General features: G+C 28.5%; 1 protein-coding gene across 1 annotated transcript; it reads right to left on the bottom strand.

Annotated features, from left to right (window-relative positions):
* Positions 1 to 1,455: 1,455 nt before the first annotated feature.
* LOC108322673 (serine/threonine-protein kinase SAPK10) lies at positions 1,456 to 6,548 on the bottom strand. Its single transcript, XM_017554834.2, has 9 exons — positions 6,121 to 6,548; positions 5,678 to 5,752; positions 5,253 to 5,354; positions 5,098 to 5,151; positions 4,862 to 4,954; positions 4,167 to 4,259; positions 2,689 to 2,793; positions 2,513 to 2,611; positions 1,456 to 2,108 (listed from the first exon to the last, which is right to left on the bottom strand). The coding sequence occupies exons 1-9, from the start codon at positions 6,295 to 6,297 to the stop codon at positions 1,824 to 1,826; spliced, it is 1,083 nt and encodes a 360-aa protein (XP_017410323.1). The 5' UTR covers positions 6,298 to 6,548; the 3' UTR covers positions 1,456 to 1,823.
* Positions 6,549 to 20,487: the final 13,939 nt, after the last annotated feature.

Here is a 20,487-nt window from a genome sequence, read left to right as displayed (position 1 = left end):
ATAAATAACTCAAATATATATATTTATATATATATATATATATATTTATATATATATATATATATATATATATATATAATAGTTTTATGCAATTAATAAATAATATTACACTCACTCATGACGAGTATGATAAAGTTTTTCAAAAAGAAGAAAGATCACCCTATATATATACTATAGCACCACAATCATTCAAAACTATATCCACAGCTACAATATCATTTGTTCACATCATTAAAGTGATCATTGCAAATAAAGAGAACACATTAACAAAATAATACAAAAGAAAAGGGTAAGCTAATGTGCAAAAAAACATTCATAAAATAGGCATAAAGATGTTATCACACATAACTCATTCATAACAACAATTATATCACTTATAAAGACTCATACTAGACTTAATGATCCAGATACATGTATTGATATCACACTTTGACAAGTTATGCACTTATGGTAGTATCTACTATTTTGCATAGCAATTACCAATGGGTTTCATCGTATCACACACAAGGTTAGTCAGTTCGTTAACATCTTTGACCAAAGTAAAGCTCTTGGACTAGGATCTCCTGCTCCTCTCACCTCATACCTTACCCTTCTCTACTTGAGATTGAATTATTATTAAAGTGATATGATAACTCTCAATATTATATCCAGAGATATCAATACATACACTAATGAAACACCATCATAAAATCTTTTCACGAGATCTATGAAATTATGCCAAACACATATACAATACTCATCACTATTACAATATCATATATAAATAAACACCATAATAATCTTAAACATACTTTATATCTCAAACTAACAAAGAAGAAAAAATTTCAAATATATAAGTTCATTGTATTATATCTTCAAACAAATTAAATAATTAAATTCTATTTATACTTTAACTTTAACTTTTAATATTATACTTTACAATTTTTACTCATTTATAAGTTCATTGAATTAAATAACTCAACAAATTATTCTAATCCAATCAAATAATTTGGGTTACATTTTCTTTCGACTAAATCGAACATGACCAAATTCTATCTCATTCAAGTTCAATAGAGGCTTTTTGCATGCGGAATCAACATGGTCAAAATGAAATAATAATATTAATATAATTTTCATTTAAATTATCTGATTGTTTTCTTAAAATATTAAATTATTCAACTTTTTCAAATACTAAACGGAATAGACTATTTTCGAAAAAGAAATACTACACCCCTACTTTATCTTTGAAGATGTTTCTTCCAACAACCACATAGGTCATCTCATTTGTTATAAAAATATATTCTTTAAAACAGACTTCTTATATTTCAGAATACATTTCGAAAAACTTATTCCAAAACAAATAGAATTGGTTAAGAAAAAAAAAAGTCATGTTCATACCTTATTCTGTATCAAGGCACCTTTTAATCCTCTTGTCACAAGTATTTAATTGTTGAGTAGTATTGAAGTACACAGTAATAAACGAGAAATATACCTACTGAAAAAGAACTGTTTACATGGAATGGAGTGTGTACATAAGCAAGGGCATGAAACATCATTCACCGATCAGCCAATTTAACTAGCTGGGAAACAACGAAAAGGCTAATATGTAAATAATATGTATATAAAATCAATTTCCCAGGAAGCGAGGAAAGGGTAACAATCATTTCTTCCCTCAGCGACCGACACTGAATACATAAATATTATCATGGAGTTTGTATTGTCCAGGCTAATCTACAGAAAATGCGGGCACCACATACTTCTTGATGCTGAAAAAGCCAACCACAATATTCAGATGCTCTCCATTTAATATGCTGTTTTTCAAGCCAAGCCAAGCCAAGATCAAACTATATGGCATACACTATCTCCCCACTGCTATCTATATCAAGCTCAGATTCAGCATCAGATTCAGATTCTAAGTCATAAATTTGCTCCCCCATTAACTGGTCAAAAGTATAGGTCCCAGCTGCTGGTACCGTAGCTTCTGAAATTATCTGCATGATCGTATCAATGCTCTGCATGGGTTGGTCTGGCTCTTCAAATTGATTACTCATTATCCTCTCATCCATCAGATCCGCAGGAAGATTCTTCAGAAACCATTCATGGTTCCAGATTTCAGACATGGTGATTCTCTGTCGTGTAAATATCCAAAGACATGAGATTCAAACAAATGATTTGGATTGACGATAAACTCCTATTGTTACAGTCAGCACAGCCAACTATGTCAAAATACATTCAATATTTTGCCTGTTCTCTATGATCACATTCAGTGCTTCATAGCCCACAACATATTCCTATATTATGATAGACATACAATAAAGCAGGACCAATACAAAATGAAAAAAGCAATACATTGGAATAAATTGAATAAAACTTCATAGGGGAAGAAAAATGCCCGTCAATTACGTCAAAAACATTCAAATGCTAAAAATCCTTTCAAAGTGACAATTAATCTAATGAACAAAATTATCTACATTTGTGTATTGCCCAATTTATTTATTGCTATAGCAGGTCAGTTGTTTGAAATAGAAATTACCTCTGCTGGGTCAAAAACAAAAATCCTTGAAATAAGGTGGCGACACTCTTGAGATATTTGAACACAGTCAGGAATGGCATATTGGACACTAAGAATTCTCTGCAAAGAAGCAGACAGCAATCACAAGTTGACTCAAGCAATCAGAAAATGAGCGCATATCTAAAGATCTTATATACCTGAATTGTCTTCCGAAAGTCCTTTGGTTCATTTGGATCTTCAAAAGGATATGCTCCCACTAGCATCACATATAGGGTCACTCCACACGACCAGACATCTGCAAGCTAATTATAAATGCAAGAGAACATAACACAAGCAACCCATTCAGATACTATTCCACATGAAAACTAGTAAAATTAAAAACAAATTCTTTGATGTTTAAACCAATTTCATACTTGCACCACACTAATGATATTGAAAAGTAAAGGAAGGGGTGCGTTAAAAGGATTAAGACAAAATAGGTCCTGAAGGAGGGCACTTCTCTGGTACCATTGTGAGGAAGATGATACCAAGAAGGAATATAATAAATTCTCTGTTTTGTACGTACATGAGTATTCTTATTTATAATGAAGATACAATAATGACAAAATCAACATTTAATAATGGAAAATATTTGGTAACATATTTCCCTATCAAATCATATCTCTTAACACAATCAAATCATATCTCTAACAGGGTGGATCAATCATTAGTAGACGGTGAGTTAGTACAATTGTTAAGATGTGGATATTGCAGACAAAAACACCTCAAACCAAACTTGAAATTGAAGCTACATTTGTGTAAGTTTATATACTCAATGTTAATTAAAATAAAAAATGATAGGAAATAAGGGAGGGCGAGGTCAGGTGGGAATGATCTCAACTAGATTTGTGATTTAATTCAGAACTTTATATTTCTTATTGTTGTACTGAAAAAACAAAAAATAGAATCCTTTTTTAATCGGAGGGGAATAGAAGGGAGGAGAGGAGAGGCAACAATGAGGGAGCAAAATCCTCTCTCTCCACTTTGTCCTAGAAAATAAGCAGTTCATTAAGTTCTTAGTACATGAATGAATATTACATCCTATTCTCTTAATAGTAGACAAACAGGGCAATGCTGTAAATTGTCACTAAGAAACTACAAAGTACAGATTGGACAAGGGATGCAAGGATACAACAAATTTAGCAATGATAGGAAATAATCCAAACACAAAGCTTAAATTCAGAGTAAACCGATATATTCCAAATATCAGCATGAGTAATTGTAGACAAAAAATATAATTTATCTGATTATTATGATATATTAAAATTTTAAAAGTGACAATTTGCAAAATGCTAGGAAATGATAAAGGTACTTTTAAGTATATGAAATGTGTTTTGACATTTACATGACTATAATTTTGAAGTGTCTGCGTTTCCTTGCTAAGTTAAGTTTCAGGTAGTGTCACAAAGTCCCAAATTAGGGGAGAAACATAAACCAAAAAACTAGAACGACCTTTAGTTAGAGTGCAGACCAAAATGACAATTGGGTTGGGTGAAAAAACTAGACAATATCATTGCTTTACAAGAATTACCCAGCTCATAAAAGATGACAACTTAACAAAATGCTCATTTGATTGTGACAGTAATGGATCTATGTAAAAAGAGAAATACCATGAAATAAAAAGTTAACGCTCTACCTTGCCATCATACTCTTGTTTCAGCAATACTTCTGGAGCAATATATGCAGGAGTCCCCACAGTTGACTTCGGTTGTGAATGTAGCACTGAAGACTATAAATCAAACCACCGATCAGATTTATGAGATATGACAGTCATAATGTTCAGGCACTTACAAGTCAGAAGGAAATTGAAACAACGAAATAAAAGAATGACAGCAAAATTTCAAGGAACTCAGCTTGGATTTTAAATCGAATGCACTCTAGAACACAAGACAGAGATACAAGTTAACAAGAAACAATACCAAAAGCCTGAATGGCCAACTAATCCGTTTTCTCAAGAACCTCAGGAAACACTCTGGTGTTGTGACAAGCTTACAGACTCCTAATTTTAACAATCCAAACCCTAGCTCATGGGAATCCAGAATGGCCAACAAGCTTAACTGAAGAATTTGGTTTATTACAATTCACCATCAGCAATCAAGAAGAAATGTATCCTTTTCAATGTCCCAGATTAGTGAAATAATCTGAGTCATTCCTTTCATCATCATAGTCTAAATCTGAAGAACAGAAGTGACTAAAGAAAAATGAAACAAACACACACACACGTGCAGAAAGTAATTGGAGTTAAATATTATTCAACCTAACAACTCCTAGTAAAATATAAACAGCATGGAACTCACACCTGAAAAGCTAGTGAGAAAACGAAAATCTTACCTTGGAGTACCCAAAATCACATATCTTCAAACGAGGTGCCTGGCTTCCATCCAACAAAGTGTTTTCCAGCTTTAAGTCCCGATGACATACTTGCTTTACGAACAGACATATTACAGAGAAGACTTATATATCAGACACGATGTTCAGAAGACTGATACATTACCTATACTACATTTCAGTCAAGTGTAAACACAATTTAGATTGAACAGTGCAGAAATGGAAAATTGTTCACTTACCATAGCATGGCAATAACTAACCCCGGATATGAGTTGCTGAAAGAAGAACCGAGCCTGAATCATAACAAAGGGTTAGAAACTTACATAAGCACCGTACTTGAAGTACAAATTGATAATGATCAAGTGAAGAATAAGTAAACAAAATAAACAAGAACCTCGTCCTCGGTAAAACGCCCAGCATTGCAGATTCTCTCAAAGAGCTCGCCTCCAGAGGCATATTCCATTACAATCGCCAGATGAGTAGGTGTTAAAATAACCTGTGTGAAATTGTATAAAACATTACAAATAAATGATTGTTCCTCCTGTGAACAATAACAACGGCAAAGTAAAAATACATAAATATCAAGATTTTTAAGAAGACAATCGCAGTTTTGTCATATTGTGGGAAATTGTGGATAAATGTGACTACAATAGCAGCCCCTACCACTCCAAAAACCTTAACAGTGTAGCCATCAACGCGGTCACAGAAAATTGTGGCCGATGTGGCTACAATTGCAGTTGGGGACAGTCGAAAAACCTTAACGTTGAGGCAAAACCACAGTCGCAGACAGTTACTTAAAACCTCGAAAAGTATACTTACCTCTTTAAATCTAACAATATTGGGATGTCTCAAAGACCTGTGGTTAATAATTTCCCTCTTCACATTTTCGTCAATCTGTGAGGCACAATAAAGAAACAATGAGTCCAGCACTTCACAAGCAAGAAACAGCTACTTGCTAAGAGCTAACCAATGGCGTAAAGAATTTATTAAAAGAAAAAGAAAAACAGAAACAAGTAGTACCGAAACAAAAATGGAAACACGAAACATAACAAAAATAGCATCACACGTCAGCAACAACCGAAGAAACAATTAAAGCGAGTCGATCATGTGGATAATTAGTTTTTTCCCTCTCTCCCTTGGCCAAAAGCGTGAAAACAAAAAATTTACCAAAAGAAGGGGCAACAAAGGAACACCACCAACGAAAACACACAAAAAAAAGATCAGAAAAACGTTTTTGCTCATTCATTCGTTGTTCAGACAACCTTATCGCCCCTTTCGATGTACTTGACGGCAACGAGTTCCTTGGTCTGTTTATCCTGCATCAGCCTGGCCACGCCGAAATTTCCGGACCCGATGTCACGGACCAGATCGTAACGGTCACTGTCGTGCATGATCGGCATGTCCATGCCCGGTCCGACCGTCAACGCCGCCCGATCCATCTATAAAAACGAACCGGAAGGAGAAAAAAATATAAAAAGCAACGGCAATAACGGAACCTTTTTTGTTGGCTCTGGAACCGCGCTTAAATCCGAGAATCGGATACGGCTTCGTTTGGAGTAGGATGCAGAACGACAACGACGATTCGCGTAAGAGAAAATAGAAAAGAGGAGAAGACTTTGTGAGCGATGGATGCTTTGTTGGTGAGGGAAAGAGAAGAGAAGGTAATAGAATAGATAAAAAAAATATTAGTGGATTGGGTTGGAATGGAAGCAAGCAACTGCAAATTGGTGGAACCAACCACACAGAAAACGGTGCCGTTTCCCCTCTGTCCGAGATGACGCACCCTCCTCTCCATGCCGCGTAAGCAATGTTGTCGCCTTCTTCTTTTTCTTCATTATTATTATTATTATTACTATTATTCTTTTATTTTATAGATATTTTTTCACACGCAAATATCTTCCACCACAATTTCAGGTCTAAGTTTTTAATGGTACCCAGTTCTTTTTTGTGAATAAACTACGTTTTCTGAGAAGATACTAGAAACTGCTGACACTGGATTCCAACATAACAAATTGTTGTGTTTGTTGTCAAAGACGTGATTTTACTCCAAAATATGCATTTTTGAATGTGAAAGCCAATAATCAAACAGATTAAGACAGTATGTGTGATGTATGAATGAATAGTAGTAGTAAATTTTTTAATATTTATGTTATTTCTATGAGTTATAAGAAGTTATTATAAGAAGTTATTAGCTGAAGATAGATGAGAAAAAAATTGAAATTTGTGGTGATTAGATAGGGTGGGTGTGGGTGTGTTATGGTAGAGTAGAAGGAAGGCAGGGTGAGAGGATGGTCCCCCACAGTTGAAATAGAGAAGAAGAAGGATTGGATTGAAAATGGATTTGGATGGGAAATGGTCAACGTAGAAGAAGTATATAGAAGGAGATGATGGTGATGATGAGAAAGTGATTTTTGGTGCAAAGCAATACAAGATTTGAAGCTTCAGCTTCAACAAGGAGTGATAATTATGATGCTAATTCATTCCACCTTAAAAAGGAAATAAGTAAGCAATGACAAAACTTCTGATGGGTAATCAGAGACAGATTGAGAGATTTCTTGTTCCACATTTTCATATCTTAGTTAGGTCAAGCCATCATCAATATTCAACTCATCCACGAACATACTCAATACCACTTATTTCACTACTACACCTACCCTTAACCACTACTAAAAACAAAACAATATCTCTTTTTCTCCCAACTTACTTTTTCTTTTTTCAACACTCTATCGGAATATTAAGTCACAAACAATTTTATCGTAATGCTTCACGTTCATCACGTCATATTTTAGTATAAACTATCTATTCACATATTATGCATAAATTCGTGCTATTGTTAGAAAGAAATCCCAGACAACTAATTAATTATATGTGGAGTCCTAATAAATTTAACTAAAATTATAGTTAGCATTTATAGTTTAAGTCTTCCTATTTGAAAAATATTTTTTTTCAAGGAATAAATGTCATTGAGTTCCAAATAAATGATTATGGAGAAGTAAGTTCGTGTTTCTTGAATCTCCACTTGAATCTAAGTCATAAAAAAATCATAATTGAAGGTTAGATAAGCAACTAAGATAAAATTACCTTTGAAATATCACAAAGCCTACTCATATAATTTAGTGGAAGACACATGGATTGTGATCAATTGTTGACAGAGAAAATGATATTGTAAAATTTTTTTAAAAAAACAGTATGTAAACGTCAAATATAAAATGCTGCTAATAATTTACAAGTTATGATGGACAATAATGTTGAAATTAGTTAAATTCACCTTCTTTCATTGTGTAATTGATCACAAACGTATTGATGGTGGTATAAGAAATAAGTCATTTTTACTTTGTACAACCCCGATTCCAAGGAAATGGTTTGGACATCCTAGATCTTTAATAGGCAATTTTGACTGCAAAAAACTATTTGAATGAATAATATTAGTTTGTTGGATTTTGAGTTTGTAAAACTATAGTTTAAATTTTTTTTATTCAAAACATTCAACTAAGCTCGAGTAGCATATTTTAGTTCGTATAATATATTTTTAAAGGTTGTCCATATAATCAAAATGTTGCCTATCAATAGAACTAAATGATTGAGATATGTATGATCAAGACATACTTTATGTCCTTTAGAATTAAAAGATCAGAGAAAGTGATGCAAATATACTAAAATTAGTTATGAAATAATTATTTAAAATGCAAGTTTCATTATATTCTCTCTAAATCAGAGAAAGTTAGCAACCAAACATTAAAGAAAGTCATTTGAGTTCTTCTAGCAATCAAATCCATTTTTGTTTTCAGCCACCATGGTTTTATAAATAAGTTTAGGTATTATAAGTGAAACAAAGGAACATGAAAGCAAATATTTTTTAGGTATAATAACGGTTTCACAACCAAAACATATTAAACTAAGATAAAAAAATAGGGTTTTTGGCCTCTGTTAAGAATCGGGACTAAAATATGAATATTTGGCTTCAATTGTGAAACTAAGACACTAAACAAAATAAATAAATAAATAATAATAATAATTTTGGGTTTAGGGCACCAGTTCCAAGGACAACCGTTATTATAGATCTTGTTAAATTTTAAATATTTATCTAATTATTTAAAATATGACAGGTTCTATGACAACGATTGTCCTTGAAATCGGAGTCACATATTATTCCCTACTTTGGTTTTCTAAATAATTGATGTCTTCCACTTTTATTTTAATTTTTTTTAGTGTTAAGGTTTATGTCCTTGGTTGGGTTCAAAACCAAGGCCATAAACTTTTTTCTGCCTCAGTTTTTATCATACTTGTTGTCGAAAGTCGACGTTTTTTTTAATGTGGTTCTATTTCTATGACATCCTACATCATAGGAATCCCAAAAACAAAATTGCGTAATATATAAAATATGTACATTACAAATATTGACCAGAATATATTTTTCAATAAAATAACCATATATATTTCACAAAATCTCAATGTTTTCATATTCTAATGTACATAATATTACAACCTAACACTTACATATCTACAAATATATAATATATTTTGCAAGGGTTTTCTTTGTGAAACTAAGGGATAGATCAGGAAGTGGAACATGAGTCTTGAATCTCTGTATAGAACACAATGAATTCAATTAGTATATATGATTTCCAAACAATGGACAATTTCTTTTTTATTAAATGCAAATATTATCGTTTCTTAACCACTTGTAATATAGACACGAATAGTTGTTGTCATTCAATTCATTACATAGTAATTGCACTCATATGAGTTAGTTTGTTTATTACACTACAATATGTCATTACAATAATATTTAATTAACAAAGATAGCTAGAAAACAATTATAAGAAAGTATTGACCAAATATGCACTCGAATATCCATACAAAACACAGTTGCATTGACCTTTAAGTTACACGAAATGAAAATGATTAAAACTCACAATCAAATATGCACTCGAAGATCAATTATAAAATATTCATGAATTTTAAGACATGTATATTAAAATTTATATACATTAATAAACTACAAAAAAAAGTGATTACTCTTCTTAGAACGATAAAAAATCCCACCATGCAAAAACAATACCTGGACACAAATACAAATAACATATTAGTTTTAGGAACCAAAAGAATGAAGCAAACCTCACCATGAGTAGAATAGAATCGCGCTCACGAACGACAGAGAATGGCACTCACAAGCAGCTCCAGACAAGTCAGGATGGTCGCGAAACAAGAAGACATTGTAGAGGCGCAGTGACGGCAATGGATAGCATAGACAAAGAGAGCAGCGACATAGAGAAAACATAGAAGAAAACTATGAAATATGGTCTGTCATTTCACGAAATTTACTTCTGAAACACATATGACGTCGGGGAATATTTTAATATCTAAGGCAATAAGAACTCTCTGAAAAAAAATAAAAAAGTAATATTTTTATTGATAATTTTGAAATTTGATTCAAACTTTAGGTCTTGATTTACGATACAACCAAAGCTTTTTCAGTCTATGATACTGGTTTTCATAACAACCGAGGTCATAGGTTCTATTCAGAACAACCGAGGTCATAGGTTCTATTCAGAAGTTGAAAATTCAGTTTGCAATGAGTATGTCATGGGTAATTTGTACTTCAATTTATTGTGTTCGGAGAACCGAGAACCAAGGTCATAGATTTTGTCCAAAAAGCTGTCAATTGAAAATTTTGAAATTAACAGTCTCGTAAAACTTTATGGTAGTTGTTCGGTAGAAAATCGAGCCCATAAATCATATCCAAAAAGTTGTTAATTGAAAAGTCTAAAATTAACAATTTCGTATAACCCTTGTTAAAACAACTAATGTCATAAATCATGTTCTGACGTTAAATTTGAAAAGTTATGTTAATATACATCTTTTAGGTTTTAGTTTCTTTCTAACCGATATGGAAAAGTAATTAATAACTTTGATTTTAAACCTAAATTATAAGTTCGCACAAACTGTAAAAATGTCAATTTATCTTTTTGTTTTAGTTTCTTAAAAATCGAAACGTAATAAGATATTTTTGACTAATGTGTTATTTTATAGTCGTAAATTCTCAAAGAAAAACAATGTTATAAGTTTCACTGATATTGTTTATCACCAGAAAAGTTTATATATGTTTTTTCTATTTATTTATATAAAAAAATTAATTGACTTTTCTCGAAATTTGGTACTTTGGTGTGTGTTTTGCGAATTACTATTTCAGTAAAAAAAAACACTCTAGTATATAATTTTATTATAAAAATGATATGTTACAGATTTTAAAAAATAGATTAATATAGATATGGTTTTATAAGTAATACTTAAATATTTTATTATTAAAATTTAAAACTATAAATATTATTTAATTAAAACGAGTTTTATTTTATATTTTTTTTTATCTTTTAAAACTTTTTCTCTAAATCTTCTTATTTTTTTTACGATTTTGACCATGTTTTTTATTTTTTAAAGATCCAACTCTACTATAGTACTATTGGTGTAGAAGAGAACACAATCAACAAACAAAATTTGTAAATATAGTAGAATTACATGTGAAGATTGACTTGTGTGAAGTCTCTGTAGTGTTTTAACTATGCTTTTCAGATAAGCAAAACAAATTTGATTATAGAATTTGGCTTTTGTTTGATAAGAAATTGAATGCAAATTTTCTGAAGTATATGATGATATTTTGTATTGAAATGATGAAAATGAGTGTTTTAGTTGAACTGAAAATGGTTATCTGTGACACACATTAGTTATAATAAAATTGTTCATTTTGCTCCATTAGAAATATATTTTTAACTAAGGTGCTTTTGAATTAAAAAAAAAAACATAGAGTTGTCTAGATAAATAAATTGGATGATTGATAAGCTGTATCTCAGAACTGTGGAACATCAGTGATCCATGACACTATACTCCATTTGAAGTTATAAACGCTAATGAAAATTAAAAATCCAAAGAATATAAGAGGACTATATAACACATCTAAATAAGGAACTACAAGACACTTCTAAATATTATATATTATTGTAAACATTTTTTATTTTAGTATACAATATATTTTATGTATAAAATTTAAACTGAAAACATTGTTAAAAATAAACAACATCATAATCTCATCATTAAATTTTATTTAAAAATATAAAAAAGAATAACTAATAATTTTATTTAAACAACATCATAATCTCATCATTAAATTATCTTTAAATGTTGATAATGAAAATGACTAACCATTCATAAAAGAATAGGAATCAATCCACGGAAAATGTGAGAAATAGATACGGATTAAAAGTGTTTAATAAAAAGGAAATTGGAGATTTGATTGAAAATATTTGAATTATAGGATTCTCAGAGTATCTCGTCCTCTCATTGAATTGACTGTAAAAATTAAATATTTTCTTAATATTTTCTGAACCAATTGAAAACTTTAAAATAATTTAGCTTTTACATATTTATTTTTATATTATAAATGGAATATATAAGATAAAGTGGAGATTCTTACTTATTTTGTCACTCATTTAGCTAGATATTTTTAATATTGTTTCCTTTTCGTTGAATGTTTCATACACTATTTTTCTTTTGATAAAAAAAATTCAATTATTTAAGCTATTGTTTTTTATTATCTTTGTAATTTGTTGTCTTCTATTTATATTTCTATATTGTATTTCAATAACTTTTTGCTAATATCTATTAAGAGATGAGCTTTAAAGCTAACTCAATCCTACAAAATCGATTTATAAGTTGAGGTTTACACAAAGTTGAATTAAGCTTAAAAACCACTTTTTAATAATATTTAAAATAAAACTTTATTGTAATTTAAATTATTAATTTCAAAATACAATTTATATATTTAAATATATGTATTAACTTAGAGTTTTAATTATGATATAATTCACATTTTAAAATATTACTTTGTTTCAAAAATTGTTATTATATAATTAAAATAAATATATATTTTTCTGTAACTAATAACAAAATTAAAATACTAATTGGTAATGAACATTATACATTTAATCAATTCCTCCATCACAGTTTTTTAAATTGAACTATGGTGTTATTTGAGACTTGTTAGAGTGGAAAGCTAACTAGAATCTAATATAGGAATAGGTAGTAGTCTTTCAGTCGTGTTGAGTGGTTTTAAGTGCAAATTAAGGGTAAGAGTAGTGAAAATTTTGAAGGGGTTAGGATTGAATTCGGGAGTTTGGGGTTTGTGTTTGAGGCATTTATGACTTGTTTTAATTTCTGGTTCGCTGAAATTGGTGTTATAAGTAGTAGATTTGAGTTTAGGTAAATTTAAAGTGGTCAAGTTGGGTTTGAGGTAGCTATTTGGAGTTAAAAATGTGTTTTCAGATATCTCTCAGTGCCTAAAAGGTCTTAGGAGTTAGTTAAACTTGTATAAAGGGTAGCAAAGGTCATATTATAGGCATTTTAATTTCTGGTGTGACGTTGAGCGTCCCCTCAACGCTTTTTATGCGCAAGGTTTGATGCTAAGCGCCCCCTGGGAGCCCCTTTCCAATAGCTTTTGGCGCTTGGGCACCCTTTTTCATGCTTTTGGGTTTTCTAGTTTTAGATGGTCCTGTGATTTTTGATGCACTATTTTGGATCTTTTAATGTATGTGTAATGGTTTCATATGGGTTCTATTGTGATACATTAAAGTTGTATGTGTATGTACATATATTGAATGGAAAGTTATGGAAATGAGTTATAAGGAGGAACTTGTTGTTGGAGGTTTCAAGTATTGTTACTATGAATGCAGGGAGCTTAATCTTGAGGGTTATCCTCATACCCTAATGATCATTCATTCTCAAATATAGAGGATTGATACTTGTGGTGAGAGTAGCATGAGGTCTTAGTCTAGGTGCTTCCAGTATGGTCTAAGACGCGGTACAAGCTAACCTTGTGAGTGTGGTAGGGTGAAACCCAATGACAATGGCTTTGCAAAGTAGTAGAGGTCACCACAAGTGCACAACCCGCCATAGCTCGACATTCATACTAAATTTGGATAGTCCAATATAGGTCTTGTCATGTTTAGGATGTTTGGATTGTAATATGTGAATTATGTTTCATGCGTAAAATGTTAATGTATTATATGAAGTGTTTTTGTATATCTAGCTTACCCTTTTTGTTTGTTCATTGTCTGTATGTTCTTTTGATTTTTTCTTGACTATGATCATCTAGTGGGTGTGACCAGAGGGTGATGAGGTGATTGTAGTTCAGGCTTTGGAGGGAGGATCCGCAAACATGTAGTTTTCTATAGACTATATATAGTTTTGTTTCTTTTAACCTGTATAAAGTTACATTTTGTAATTATGTTTTATATAATTATGATGAAACTTTTACTCCTTGTCTTCTTGACTCTTCTATTTTATTAAACATGTGATAACTCTTTTATAGTTTATTATTATATTTTTGGAATGTTACAATTATTTTCTAATACTTTACTTAAAATAACACATCAAATTATATATATATATATAATTTTATTTCTAACATTTTAATAAAATTTTGTAACATGTATGAACATTACATTCTTTTCATAAATTTTATGTTAGTTTTCTTATCAATAATTATCCATGGTTAATATTTTGTTATTGAAAATTTAAACTCATGTGTTTTTCATCTTCTTTTTCAATTTTTACCACTTACTTTTAAAATTATTTTCTGTAAAAACACATGAAAGTTTAAAATTAAATTAAAACATAATTAATTATCATAACATATGTTACACTAACACAATTAATATATAAAATTACATAAGATGTATGTGATCATATAAAATACTTATAATTTGATAATTTTAAAATAATTCATTACTAAAACAAAATTCAAACAAATGCATCTTCCAATAACTGGTAAAATCTGATTAGCATCGTATCTGTTTGTAAATGTTTTCCACCGTTAATAATCTGACATGCATTCACTAATCTGTCAGAAGGAGAAAGGAATCTTCCAATTACTTCCCAATGTAAGGTAAGCATTACATAACGAACAAAATATTATTCTTTTTAAAATTACTAATGTCCTAGTTTATATAAATGAATGAAAATAAAGAAAATTGTACGAAAATAAAATTGGTATTTAATTTAGTGATAAAAATAATAATAAATAAGGAATGAAATATAATTCTTTTTAAAATTACTAATGTCCTAGTTTATATAAATGAATGAAAATAAAGAAAATTGTACGAAAATAAAATTGGTATTTAATTTAGTGATAAAAATAATAATAAATAAGGAATGAAATATATCCTTTTTGCATGTAGAAGGAAAAGTAAAGGCAGAAGCAAAGCAATGGCTGGTAATAGTTGTCCTTTTTGAAATGAATGTATGAAAAGAAGAAGCATCTTCTTATTGTATATAATATATTCATGGTATTTGTGATCGTACAAAAAATAAACAAAACCTGCCAAAAGTCTTATCCCAAAGGAATCCTTATCTCTAACTTCAAACACACCATGAAATACAAGTAATAGGCCCCACCTTTGTATAATATCCCTGTTACCATATCATGGACTATTTCATTTATTTAAATAACATTCTAAAAAAAGGAATACAATTATTTTCATAATTAATATTATAAAAAATAAAACAGTTATTTTAAAAAATATAATAAATAAATTAATATATAATATTTTTTACAAATATACTACAAATGTGAACATTATTTTAATTATTTTAATATTAAAAATATATTATACATATTGTTAAGAAGTGGATTTTAAGCTTAATTCAACTCCACAAATCGCTTTTTAAGGTGAGGTTTGCACCCACTAATATACTATAAATTGACATTATCTCTAGTTGATGTGAGACTTTCAACACATCCTTTCACGTCAAGGTATGTATATCTCAAGAGCGTGAGATTAGACATTAATAGGTGGTCTGATAACAACCGATAGCGGATGGAACAATATATCCAACAAACAACAAATATCGCTATGTTAAAAGTGAACTTTAAGTCTAACTCAACCCATGAAATCGACTTTTAAGGTGATGTTTGTACCCACTAATATACTATAAATTGATTTTTATCTCTAGTGGACGTGGGACTTTCAACCCATATAAAAATATATATATTTTTAATCTTTTAATTTTAAATAAAAATTGAAATTAGTTCTTTAAAACTTTTGATTGATTTAGTCTTTTATTTTTAGAATTATGTATATTCAGTCCTTTTAATTAAATTTTATTAAGTTTATTTAATATTTTAAATGTGTTTTTCAATTAACATGAAAATGTGTTAAACGGTAAATAAATCAAATATTATTATAAAATATGCTTGAAATATTAAATAAACTTAATATAATTTAGTTAAAAAGCTAAATCAATAATTTTTTAAATTAAGAGAATAAATTAGATTAAAATTTTCAGAAGAGACTATTTCCAATTTTATAAGAGATTACAAATATATTTCATTTTATATAAAAAAAAAAACTAGAGTTAGAAGATAGTAGAGTACTTCCACCACTTATGATAGCATGTTTGATTTTAAAAATTGAAATAGAAAATAAGATAAGTTTGTAGGTTATTTGATAAAATATAAAAGACTAAGTTCACGTAAAGTTGCATAACTATTTTTAATAAAAATGAAAAATATAAAATATTTTATCATTCAATACATATTGAACAATTTTTTATTTTATTTTAGAAAGAAGGCTAAATATGTCTATCTCACTATATCTTGATTAATATTCCTCCACCTTATGTGTAAAGAAAATATTTAAGATGAGTTTTGAATATGCAAATGTGAATATATTTTTTGTAGTTTTAATAGAAAAATAGTTATATAGCTGACAATGTAGAAACTTTTAAATTTTTATTTTATCATAAAAAATCTATTAACCTTTATAATAATAACTTTATAAATATTTTCAATAATTCTTGTAATTGACTGAATGAATACATTTTTATATTACATTTCATGGAAGTTAAACTCATATTTTAACAACCCAAACTATGTTTCTAATTGTGCAGCCTTTGAATTGAAAGTGTACAAGTTGTCTTCATGATAAATTATTATTAGATTATATAGCACCACTTATTGTAATAGGTTAAAGAGCCTCAGACGATTCATGTTTGACTCTGGAACAATACAAATTTTCAGACAGTGAACATAATTAATGGTACATCATCCTCAAAGCTTGATATACATACATGACCAAACAACTTATATTTGAGCAAGACAAGAAGCTTATGTTATTCTGGTAACAAAAAAAAGTGCCGTAGGAATAACTTAGCTGATTAAACTATTCTGCTTTTTATTTTGAACCTCTCTCCAAAATTAAATGTAATATATATTTAAATTTGTAAATAATTCGAAATACTTTTATATTATAATATATTGTATCATTATTAAAAATAACCTTTCTTCTATTTCCAAATTTTATAACAATTACTCAAAATTTAATAATTATATTAAAAAATATAAATCTAATTTAATTCCATAAAATTAATTTATAAAATCAAATTTATAATATATATATATATATATATATTCTAAATTAGACTTATTTCTAATTGATATTAAACTTTAATTTATTTTCTCACAATAAAATATATACATATTACACTTTTAAAACAAATTTTAAATTTAATTCTAATATCTGACTTATAAGATAAGATTTATATATTTATATGTATATATTTTAAATTAGTTTTATTTTTAATTAATATTAACTTTCGACCAAATATAATAATTAAAATAATAATAATTAAAATGATAAGTTATTAATAATGAAGAGTAAAATTTAACTCTTAGACACGAAGGAATCTGTTGGTTTTATTTATTTATTTTTCTGCTTTAACAAACAAACTTTTGATCCACTATTTTTTGTGGAATGACAAACAACATAAAAAACAAAAGGAGGAATAGAATCCAACAAGTGGAGTGGTTTGTTACAAAGAAAAGAGAGTGTTTCTTTGTGAAGTGTTTGGTTTCATCATTGAAACAGAGAAATAAATATTCTGGAAGACGGGATTCGGTAGTAGCGGTAGCAACAAGGGACCCAGAAGCATAGAAGAATCCCACCGTTTACACATGGTCTCACTAGCCACGTGTTGTTATGGCATTCAAGCGACAGGATTTTTCTTGGAACAATTGCAGGAATCTTATATTTTATTTGAAAAAAAAAAAAACAAATACTCTGGTTGAAGAAGGACCACCAGAATGAATGGGTTATGGGTTCCCAACAGAACAAAATGTACAACGTCAAAAGAAGCTGGTCACGCTCTCGTTTTAACCTTATTGGAAAATTACTTTAGAATATGAGTCTAAGATAATCATATTGATCCCTCCATTTGTTGTTGCTTTACATATTCATATTCCATTCTAATATTTTAATATTCCATCCTTCTTATTACTTTCGACTTCGAATTTGAGGGACTAGGTTCTTCCATCGATGTAATATCTTTTGCAACTCATTTTTAATTACGCACCAATGAGTGATCAACTCATTAATTCAAGATAAATCAAAATTATAAAGGCACATAAGAGGAGTTAACCGACAACTGTTATAAATAACCAAATCTCTTAATTTTTTATAATGTTTTAATTTTATATATTCTCGAAACTTTCTTTAGAACAAATGTAATTTTTTTATCTATTACTCTAACACTTCTAAATTATTGACAAAAAGTATAAAGGGTTTAATATGCTTTATAAATTCATGATATAAAAAGTAAAATATTTTTTACTAAGAGTAGAAAGTGTTTTTTTCATAAATAACAACAAATTAGGTAAAAATAAATATGGTTGGATTCTTTCCAAGAATATAATATAAAGAAAGATTAAATATTAATTAATATTTCGTATAAGATATTAGTAGAGATGACAATGGATGGGACACGGATAGTGTCTATCCACAACCCAACCCATAAAAAAAATATCGATTCGCAATCTGTTTGCTACCCACACGGGTATCCGTTTAGAAAATATTCGTGGGTATGGTTGTATACTCGCAAAAAATTAAAAATATATATTTTATACATTTTTAAATAAAATTTAAATAAAATTACAAAAAATATATATAATATAATATAAACTAAATATAAATTAAAATTTAATTTTAATTAAATTTAACATAATAAAATATAAATTAATTTTATTTTTAATTAAATTCAATTTTAAAAGATAATTTTTTTTTACGGGTAGTAGGTACTCCGGGACTGATAGTTTAATACCTGCACCTGACCCGTTTAAAAGCATAATTAGTACACTGTTTTCTATTTTAAAATTTTAAAAATGGATTTTTTTTAAGACTTTAAGGTAAGACTAAATTCATAGATCTAATTATATTATATGTCAATTATTATAAAAAAAAATTAAATATAGATTTTATTTTTTAAATAAGGATGTGAAATTAAAATTTATTCATATTCAAAATTTTAATATATTTTAATTTTCAAACTTAAAGTTAAAATAATAATAGATATAATCTTTTTTAACTTAACTATACAACTTATTTTTTATATATTAAACAATCCTGGATTGCATTTGATCAAATAATTGATGAATTAAATATAAATAATTCAAAAATTAATACGAAATATTGTTTAATACGTATTTTTATTATATAATTAAATTAAAAACTATATTTATTATTAAAGTTTATAGTTAAATTAAAAAATATATTTATTATTGAAGTTTGACGACCAAACTTGAATATAAAAATCAATTTTAATTTAATATTTAAATTTAAGAATTAAAAATATATTTAATTCTTATAAAATTATATAATGTCGATTAGGCGAAGATAGAATAATCATATCAGTGCAGAGAGAATAATCATATCATTAGGCATAGAGGTTCATTATTTATTTATTTATGAAGCATTTTTACGTTTGGAATACTATCATATCTTACCCTTGAATGAGGGAAAGAAAATTCAAACCTTTGGCTTTAAGCAGATATCACTTAGTGAGGTGGGTAGAGCCTGATAACATGATTTTTGCCATCATCCAATCATCTCAATGTTGTTATATAAGATTAATGAACTTTCAACATTTGTATAGATTTTCATAAGTTTAAGTGTCGATCATTAGCAGCAGGACTCCATCGCTATCAAATGCTAAAGGTTACATTTCTTTCATTGCTTAGCAAACTTAGAATCATCGGATGTTACATTCCAAGTTTGAATTTATTTTACCTCTCTTGTATTTACCCAATGTTACCAACTATTACATGATTTCTTAAATTATTTATGTATTGATGTATCTCATTTTGTTGAAAATCTAAATGGATTTAAGTCTCATATTAAATAAAAATAAAAAATTAAGTATCATATGACATATAAATTTATTATTTGAAAGTTTAAGTTAGGATAATATCCATTCTTTATGTGTAGATTACATTCATATCTTATTGACATGGCGTATTTCTAATCATTTTTCTTTGAAAAATCATCATTAGTGGTATGAAAATCAAATGTTATGAATGATTTAAATAAGTGTAAAAGAAAGTGAAAATTCTAATTATTTAAATTAATCAAAATCCTTGACTTGGTCTAACAAAATACATTTGCTTAGAAAAGGTCGTAATGTCAAATTAGACAAAGTAGACTACAAAATGTTTTATAGAAAACTTTTTCAAATTGTCCTTCTTTTAATATGTGGATTTAATCGAAATTCAATTTGAGATTATAATATGATACTCAAAAGTGTGCACT

Source organism: Vigna angularis, chromosome 1, assembly GCF_016808095.1.
Source record: "Vigna angularis cultivar LongXiaoDou No.4 chromosome 1, ASM1680809v1, whole genome shotgun sequence".
Lineage (NCBI taxonomy): Eukaryota > Viridiplantae > Streptophyta > Magnoliopsida > Fabales > Fabaceae > Vigna > Vigna angularis.
Note: the sequence above shows the minus strand (reverse complement) of the source record. Positions and strands in the feature narration are given on the sequence as shown.